A 9,836-nucleotide genomic window follows, 5' to 3' on the forward strand; every position below is an offset into this window, starting at 1 on the left:
TACGCAAAAATTACGAAATAGAATGGTTCGAATAGAAGTTTCGATAAGAGAAAATCTGAAACCGTGAAAAGAAAAGATATAAAAATCGGTAACACCTCTCTCGATAGTTTTCGAGTCGATTTTTATTCCGAGTCCGTCGATTTCCCGATATCCGGTTCGAATCGACAGACTTTTGGTAAGCGATAGCCGGGCAGCGTGTAAAAAAACTCGATAACTATCTATTCCAGAGCTATTTATACATAACCGTTCGACACATTATTATTATTCTATCTGAAAATACTTAAAAAGTGTTGAACCACCCTGGGGGCGTCTCGCGTATCTGCGGCTTCAGATTTCATGGGGCGTCTGATAATCGTTTCGCCGCGAACCGGGGAATCGTTCAGTCGACTGGCGGCTGTACGTTCATTTCCACCATCGATATGAGAATACTAACAGTGCTCTGGTTCCTCACTGCCCTCCGATCGTGTCGTTCGGGTAATGTGTCGACGAGTGTATCATGTGATCGTCTTTTCCACGCGAGGAGCACAATTTCCATCGATCCGTACCGTTCGCTGGCCCCGGAAACCATGGATTCCGTCTCCATGATTCGTTCGCGGAACGCTCGCGCTCTTCCGTTCATACAACGTTGTTTCGCGAACGCTAAATCGCACCTTCTCGAGATTAAAATTCACCTTTCTTTGCATAGATACATCCATGGACATCGATCGCACGGCATGCAAAAGTATGACGAATCCGCCGCCGTTGATGACGCTGAAGAATCATCTGCTCTGCGGCTACGATCGCTCTGTCCGGCCCGTTCTCTCCCACAAAGAAGTGAACAATGTGACCATCAAACTGATACCGAAAATACTTGAATTCGTAAGTTTTTTCTATATCTCCGTACAATCGTGATTCTGCTACGCTACAATGTCGCGATTCTTCTACAGGATGAGATGAACAGCAAGATGGTTTTGCACAGCTGGATGACTCTCGTAAGTAACAACTCTCTTGCTCCGATCAAGCTGAGATACCGATTCGAACGTATTAGGTCTACATTTAAGCATTTCATTCGAACGTTTTTTCACAGCTTTGGACAGACTCCCTTCTCACCTGGAAGCCCACCGATTACAACGGGATCAGCTATATACACGTGAAAAGCGACCTGATATGGATGCCCGATTTTTCCGTTTATAACTCGTAAGCAATCGAATATTATTGCGAAACGATGGGAAAATTGTTTGTCTACTGATTGGTTCTTTTCTGATAAAAAGAGGCGACATGGCGGCCGATCAAAACAGCATTCCTTTGACGACCTGTTTGGTGTTCAGCACGGGTTCGGTTAGCTGTGTGCCATCGTTGAAACATGTTGCAAAATGTGCTACGGATTTCTCGAAATGGCCCTACGATACTCATGTCTGCCGTATTAATTTCGGTTCCTGGGCGCACTCTGGAGAGGAGGTCGACTTCCATCTGGACCAGAAAGGGGTAATTTGCGACAGAAATTGATAGGCAGCTTCGATTTACGTTTGTATTCATTTCGAACGGCTATGCAGTTCCAGATGTCGGGGTACACCAACAACAGTGTATGGGATTTCAAAGTGATAAACGCGTACAAGGTCCTGAAGAAGTACAAGTGTTGCCCTAACGACACCTACCCCATGATCGTGTACGAATTCTCTATCACTCGGCACCATGGAATTTTGCAAACCACTTACGTCACTCCCGCCATAGGTACAACACATTACGTACTATTTTATTTCTCAGTTTTCAAGCAATTCTTGTAGCTTATATCATGCACTTACAGGCAATGATTCTTTAGCTCCACGATTTATTCCATAGTTAAAAATATTGGCCCTTAACAACATTCCGCAAGACTGTAATGTTCGAATGTTGACGACAGAGATATAGAGTTTGATTTCAGTTTGGTAGATGTTAATAACCAGCTACAATTAAATTTTACAACCGTATAAATTAGATACTCGGAGCCTGATGTCGCTAATACCCTGATATCCGTTCGCGAAAGGTTAATTTATTTCTCCCCCACGATTCACTGGTGCGTGTTCTGTCCTCAGCAATGATGTTGCTCACGTTGACGGTGCTCTGGTTGGACTCAAGGTCCGCCGAGAGGATGGCAGTGGGCAGCGTTAATCTGGTGTGTCACATGCTGTGTATATTCGACTTGCATTGGCAATTGCCGCACAATGGCTTAAATACGCCTAACATAAGTAAGCACTCGAGCAACGAGAACAATTGCGAGAGCCGGGTACGTGAGGGATTAACAATTGGATTCTCTCCTCTCTTTGCAGTCTTGTATTACCGAGATTCGCTGGTGTTGGCCGTATTCGCCTTGATCTTGACCGCAGTGCTGCGCAAAATCCAAAGTATGAACATCGAGGCGCCATATTGGATTTCCTCGACGACCTCGTTCATTCTGAACAACCGGGCCGGTCGTTTCCTAATCCTCACCGGCGAGGACTCGAAGAGGATACTGAACAACGAGCAAGACGACAGCGGGGACATGCCGAAGGCCGAGGAAACCTCGAAAAACTCCTCCTGGAGACACTTCGCAGCCATCAGCGAATGGCTATCTTTCTTCATTGTGGTTTTTATCTATGCCATCATTCTCATCACCCTCGTGCCCTCATCTTAATAAACGGGAAACGAGAACGAACGAGACCCGTTGCTTCTAGTTTTGCATTTAATCGATAAGTTGTAGATTCTCATTTTCGATAATAAATCACCTGTCTTGATTTTTATATTGTACCCCACCTCGACCTGCTCCCAGGAAAATGTTATTCTCAAATAAACGATGTTGCGTTCTCATTTTTAATTGGTCTGACGTTTTGTTACCTCTATCTGACCCGTAATCGATCCTCACCAATCGGTCCCCGATGAATAAGCACCGATAAATGGGGCATTTACTTTTTGTGACGAATGCGCAATACAAATTTCCTATTCGGGTTTATCGTTTTTAATATCATGATTGTTTGCCGCTTTATTTGAATTTAGCGTTAAAATCGATTGAAATTGGAAATAGCGTCTTATGGAAAGCGACGGGTGTATGTTACGGAGCACAAAATGAGACTGTTTTGGTCCGATGTCCGCGCGTAGTGTCGCAAGCTGCGTATGATTTAAAACCCGAAAACCGATAAGATGACGTTCGAAAGGGGGCGGCTTACAGTGTCCTCGGTTTAATATATCACGTGGGCGTGCAACTATTCTCTTCTATCCTGTCGAACTACAGTCTTCGCGTGACTGCCGTTCCGATCTCTATGCACCAACAAAAATGAGAAGCTTCCTGTACGTCTATTTGATGATCCTCACAGTTTCGTGCGAGGATTACACCGCGCCTTCGTTGGACTGCAAATTGGACAACGATTTTAATACGTTAATGAAATTGAAATGGCACCTGCTTTGCAATTACGAGATAAACGTCAGACCAACCGACAACTTTAAGCATACTACTTCTGTCAACGTTGCGATGCATCTGCAGCATTTCGATGTCGTAAGTATACCGAGCAAGACAATGTTCGATACAAACATTCATCTTATCGAGTTTCTGTTCGACAGAACGAGGTGACGAGCTCCGCCGATTTTCATGTTTGGATGATACTGGTGAGTACCGATTCCTAACGATCATTAAACTATTAGTCCCGTTCTCCTTGCTTCATTGCATCTTCAAACGGAGTCTTGACACTTTAGGTACCGGATGTCTATTAATAGGCTTCTTAGTCCTCGTGTCTACCTCGGTGCAATTTTGTCTTGCTGAAATATGTAAATTAATTTAATGTCAACAGTTTTTATAAATTGCAGCAGAGTTGTGAACTGCATATTTTGCAGAATTCAATGTTAATTTTGACTCAATTTAATATTCAAAATATAAACATTTCAAGTTCCTGAACAGCTATTATATCCAACAGAAGATTGCCAGTTTCCTTGTAAATAATAATGTTAAGAAGAGTTGGTAGATTATATTGTTTAAGATAATCCGTCATTCGAATCAAGCCGTCTTAATCAAGTTACTAAAAACCCTTCAATTATTTGAGCCGTTCACTGCTCAAATTGATTAACACTATAAAATAAAAAGTGGACGAATGCAATGAAATAATGTATATTGTTTTTTAAAATTCCTTTTATAATTTTGAATCGAAATAAATATTGTAGAATGCATAAATACAAATGTAACTTTCAGCTAACGGTATATAAAATTTATCAGAAAAAATAGCCAGTAGTGATCGTTAGTAATGTTACCATTTTTGTGATAAGGTTATCGATTTGACAAGCGAAAAAAGAAATAAATTTACATTCAGTGTTTAAATTTTTAAGTTTTTTAACACAGAAAAGGAAAATTATAAGATATTTTTTATTATAGATTTTTTATAGAAATGAATATTAATGGTTTTGTTATAATATATTATTATTTGTTGACAAATCTTTTTGAAGAACCATCAGATGATTCACTATTTTGCATATCCACATTATTATTAGTTTCACTCATCTCAATTATAAGGGTACAATTTAATTTTTGAAAACCACTGACAAATTGAAATAATTATTGATAATAATTCAAACCGAAATACGAACTGGAAGTGATGAAAAGGCTGGAAAAGTATGTAGTCCTGTAAGACTGGTAAAATACATTGTAGAAGTTAAAATATACCAAATTATTCTTTATTCTTAATAATAATTAATTTGACTTCACAAGTATTTGATTTTGCGACAACTAGACTGTGACTGACTAATTTGTTTGACTTAAATTCTGATAAGACCACGTTAAAAAATTCAACATTATCATTCATAGCTTGGCAGTGCATTTGATTTGCATTATTGCAATGATTTACATTAGAATACGCAGTTAATCAAAGCGACTGCTGAAATAAATTATTTATTATTCAGTGGACAAAAAATTTGTATCGTTCAATGGTGTCAATCTTACTTATCAGGGAAAGTTATTCTAAATATAGGAAGTTATAATTATACCAAGTGCTTTAACATTTACATTTAAGATTTTTCAAAAACTGGAGTTAATCAAAAACAGAGTTAATCAATTTGCGCAGTAAACAGCTTATTTATCTTCGATTTTTGAAGGAACATTAAATATTTACTTGTGGTAAGTGCCCAACTCGTTTGTTTGCAAATACTTATACATTGACTCCCATATATCTACTACGTTTTTTTTCCAGTTAATTGTGCTAATTAATGAGATTCAATGATTTAACATATTAATGCTGCATTCGCGTGGTAACAAGGATTTAATTTGTTTTTTGTATGCCAAAGTTGTGGAATGATACTTTTCTCATGTGGGAGCCGTCGGATTATGGAGGCATCGGCAGGCTTCACGTAAAGAGCGATGAAATTTGGGTACCGGACATTACGTTGCAAAGCGCGTAAGTTTCAGAATAGTCTATAACTCCTATTGTTAGCTCCACGATTTAATTGAATTGTTTCATTAACTATGCAGTGTCCCGTCTAGTCATATTCTCCAAATATTTCTCAAAATTATTTTAAACGCAAAACGTATCAAAAACGTATCCGTACATTTAGTTTTCCCTAATAATGTGTTGTAAAAAAATTACACTCATACGTTCTTTAGTTTCTAAGATTTCAATTTACACAGCACAACATGTTGTCACATGTAGAAATACTGTTCTTTCTTCATTTAGCCACAAAGAGGAAACTATGACTAGCATACCGAAGATGTTACATAAGGCTTTGTTTACAACTACAAATGGCAGATGATTATCTTTAACAATTACAAATGAACTTCTTGTGGCTCTTTTTATAAAGTTGATTTTCACAGTCCGAGCTAATATTGTCTGAACGTCGTCTTGTGGCAGGAAATACTGCTGTTTTCGCATTATCATAGCTATTTAGTCATTGTAAGAATTTCTTTAAAACATAACACAATTTAAAGTTTTATTCTCGATGAATCGCTATTAAAATGCCAATCATTTATTGACCATTTCAAGAATTCCTATTTCCTGCAGACAATTACTCTTTTGTACAAAAATTCGCAGTCTAATTATTTGAGTGTTAATCCTCACACAATCCTCTGGCCAAGCAGACATACTTTCCAAATGAATAAATAGTATATTTTACATACTATCTAATAGTTTTCCTAAGATTTTCATTGACATCCAATACAGGACGACCGAGAGCGTCGACATGGACATGCCGAAAACGGAGTGTTTGGTGCTTTTTAACGGCGACGTGCTTTGTGTCCCACAAATTACATACATGGTATATTGTGGAAGAGATACCACTTGGTGGCCTTATGATATAATGAACTGTAGCATACAGATTTCATCCTGGGCACATTCCTCAGAAGATATTTATTTAGAAACCTCGACGGTCGATGAAAAAGGCGAAGTATGTGCCACGATCGTTAATAATCCTTTATACAGGAAAACAAAATGTTCATTTGAATTTTCATTTTCATTAGCTAACGCTCGAGTCGTCAGTAAAACATTCCGAGTGGGACATTCTCGGCATCACCGTGTATTATTTTGATTCGAAGTCAAAGTTTGGCTTCGATGCTACCACCAAACTGATATCGTATAACATTCTTCTCAAAAGACGGGCCACCGTCGATGGTTCAACTATTTCTACTTTTGTTGTAGGTTCGTAGCGTAATTTTAATCTGGAAAAATATGCGAATCGCCTTTGTATTAACTAATTTTCCTGTGCAGTTATGATGACGATGACGCTGTTGGTGCTATGGCTGGAGCCGAAATGTAGCGAACGTATGATGCTAGCGAATATGAATTTCATTTTTCATTTATTGGCTTTGACGCACATAACTTGGACCATGCCCTATAGTGGAGGTCATCATCCGAAAATATGTGAGTCACTAGTTTAGGTGGTTTCTGTTTATTTTATTCATTATCTTGTATCATTCAGTTAGACTGTATCATTCAGATGAGTAAACGAATTTTTCACGTCAGTTCTTCATTTTAATAATCGAATCACAGAGACACATCTCCCGCGAGTTATGTTGAGTGAATATATTTACAATTTCTTATAAGGCATTATCATTTAGTGATTGTTACTACTTGGTAGTTCTAGTGTCACCAGGTGACGCATTTGCATTTTATTATGAAAAAATTAATTGGCAGTATTCTTCCTTTCCAGTTCTTCTGTATGAAAACTCCTTTGTCTTGGCAACATTCTCGCTGGGTCTAACAATTATTCTGCGACAAATGCAAGAGATGACTATCACAGCGTCTACATGGATATCGACGCCCGTGATCTTCATTTTGAAAAGCAAAGTTGGCCAGATATTTTTGGTAAATGTTTCCGATCCGAAATTGACCGCTCAAATCGGATCGGATAACGACGATGGTACTAATCTTGTGTCCTTCGATAAAGTAGAATTTACTTGGAGGTACATGTCCATTGTGCTCGGATGGCTCTCATTTATTGTTGTCTTATTTGTATATATAATACTCTTCATCGTTCGGTTTCCAACAAACTCGTCCGCGCTTCCTGTTGTATGAAGTATACAATTACATAGAAAGTTTCATTTACCAGGTAATCTAGCAGAAAATGATTATACTAGTAAAATGAGAATTAATGAGAAATTATGTTCAATAAACATTTTCCCCTATTAGTTTTTTTTTATAAATACATTTATTTTGAAAAACATGTTGAACTTAACCGTTTATGTCGATCAGATCAATCTTTGCGAATATTAACAGTGCGCCCAACTCAACTCTACAATATCCGTACGAGCAACAGTCATAAAGAATAAAAAAAGAATATTACACTCACGACAGTGTGAGCCTAGTGACTGCAAACGTGTAGCAGCGGTAAATGTTAATGCACTGAGAGAATGTCTTTTTCTCTTGTCCATCGTTAACGACAGGTGCTCAACCAACGATTTCTTACATTATGTACAGGTCAGAATTTAGCACTCGTGTGTGTATTGATCATTTACAGTTGTAACAAAGAAAAGAAAAGAGATAACGCGTATTAGATACATAATAGTCAATAACTCAAATAAAAAAAAAAAAGGCCTATCTGGTACGAGAAAAGCGGTATTTAATTTTTCTATAAAAAGCTTTGTTTTTTTACAATTAAGATAAAGAAATTGAAAGTTCAATTTACGCGATACAATGCATTGCAACATTGGTGGGAGTATTGAATCGCAAAAGAACGACGAATACTGAAATCGTTATTTAAATTAAGATAGAGAATCAAAGGCGAGGGACAAGATGGAATGATGCTAAACTCTCACTGCGACTGATATAGTAGATAGTCTTTCAGAGCCCGTGGAAGGGGAAGCGAGTCGACTGAATTTCCCTTAGTATATTGTAGTATTGCATCACGGCAGGCACTCTGTAGGGTAGACACTACTGAAACAAATTGTCAAACAGAAAGATGAAAGTGTCACCATAATTAATGAATATTGATATATGTTATCAACATACCACCATATAACTGAACTATCCTAACTTGTCTGGTAGTACCATATAGATCTACCACTGCTCGCATAGCTCCTGCTTTATAAGGTATATCCTTCATGCATACTCCTTGGTCTTCTCCGTTTATTATAAAGTGCATTTCTGCCTTGTCAGAACCAGCCTGGGGCACATACATCAATCCAATGCGACTTCCAGTATCCATGGGTAGAATATTTTGAGAAGAAGCAATCCTGTTTGGTCTAAGAGCATTCATGGGAATAATTCCTCTAGATGTTTGAACATTAACTCCATCTGTTATTAGTTTCTTTTCTCCGGATGGTTTTTCACCTTAAAGAACATGCCAATATATAAGTCATCTGGTTCATTTGATCTATGCAGTACAAGCATAATATGATGTAAACATAGTATGAATATTTGTAGTCTGATTAGAGTAAGATATAATATGCTTGGTGCAATAATGAGTTCTTACCGTATCGCATAACTTCCACGCAGTCCCACATCGAATTATTTCTGTTAAGAGCGAATATCCATGTGTTGCCTAATTTTACCAAATTAGGTAATGCGAATTTGGGCAAGCAACCATGCATAGACATAGGATCGATTAAGGTGAGTCCTAGTCTCATATGTCCGCTCCATCCGCTTTGAGTCCTTTCGATCTCTAACAGAAAGATCTCGCCTGGCTGCAGAGGTTTCTCACTAAAAGCCAGCGAATCTGCAAAGCTGGTAGTACGAAAAGCTACGGTGCCGTCATCCATGAGTACAATGTTTTCCCCATGGGTGGGATGAAACCTTGTCAATATTCTCCCAGATCTCTCAGTCATTGCGTCGCTGAGACTAAGGTGAATACGATCCTGAGGATCAGTACTAAAAATCTATCCTGCACGGACTGGTCACGACGTAAAATGTGATTAAAGAAAATCGTCGGAGGTGAACCACTGGGGCCGCTCCAACACTCGACAGAACCAAACGTGGATGGATACACGGTTCGCGAGGAATGTTCGGTTTGAATGACACATTGAAATGTTTTCGACGGCTTACATGGTTGCTCCCCTTCGCTTCAGCGGCTGAGAAAGTGAGGTTGGATATCCATCATAACGGCGTTATCGCCGAAATATGAAACTGAACGTCCGTTTAGCTACACTGTTCTTTAACAAGATCTTCACCTGTCGTTATTACGAGGAAATATCCAGCAGAATACCAGCCTTACAAGAAAACGAAACCCAACACAAAGGGTATAGAACTTTGATAGTATAACTCGAGGAAACGGTGTAGAAACAGCTGATTGGCTGCGTATACTTCAGTGCCGTATTGAAGACTTCCCGAGCCTGGACTGTACCTAATCGAAATTAGGCTACTCAATAACAAATTGTTGCATTTCGGATATTTACCATCTAAATTTCAAAGCGCGTGTGTATTATTATGCCACGGTTTTTA

General features: G+C 38.6%; 2 protein-coding genes across 3 annotated transcripts; one reads left to right on the forward strand and one right to left on the reverse strand.

The window, feature by feature from the left end:
- The first annotated feature begins 341 nt into the window (after positions 1–341).
- On the forward strand, positions 342–7,481 carry Nachra9 (nicotinic acetylcholine receptor alpha9 subunit). Its single transcript, XM_078196047.1, has 15 exons — positions 342–474; positions 686–858; positions 927–971; positions 1,067–1,176; positions 1,251–1,464; positions 1,533–1,710; positions 2,052–2,204; positions 2,286–2,627; positions 3,147–3,484; positions 3,550–3,594; positions 5,257–5,366; positions 6,126–6,348; positions 6,422–6,599; positions 6,669–6,821; positions 7,111–7,481. The coding sequence occupies exons 1-15, from the start codon at positions 420–422 to the stop codon at positions 7,473–7,475; spliced, it is 2,682 nt and encodes an 893-aa protein (XP_078052173.1). The 5' UTR covers positions 342–419; the 3' UTR covers positions 7,476–7,481.
- On the reverse strand, positions 6,669–9,681 carry LOC144476103 (neuralized-like protein 2). 2 transcript variants are annotated; one of them, XM_078192709.1, is made up of 3 exons: positions 8,872–9,681; positions 8,409–8,729; positions 6,669–8,330 (listed from the first exon to the last, which is right to left on the reverse strand). In XM_078192709.1, exons 1-3 carry the CDS (start codon positions 9,221–9,223, stop codon positions 8,212–8,214), a joined length of 792 nt encoding a protein of 263 aa, XP_078048835.1. In that variant the 5' UTR covers positions 9,224–9,681; the 3' UTR covers positions 6,669–8,211. The 2 variants fall into 2 exon arrangements, with proteins under 2 accessions (XP_078048835.1, XP_078048827.1); XM_078192701.1 differs by having other exon boundaries at positions 6,669–8,333; positions 8,872–9,680.
- Positions 9,682–9,836: the final 155 nt, after the last annotated feature.

Source organism: Augochlora pura, chromosome 2, assembly GCF_028453695.1.
Source record: "Augochlora pura isolate Apur16 chromosome 2, APUR_v2.2.1, whole genome shotgun sequence".
Classification (NCBI taxonomy): Eukaryota; Metazoa; Arthropoda; class Insecta; order Hymenoptera; family Halictidae; genus Augochlora; species Augochlora pura.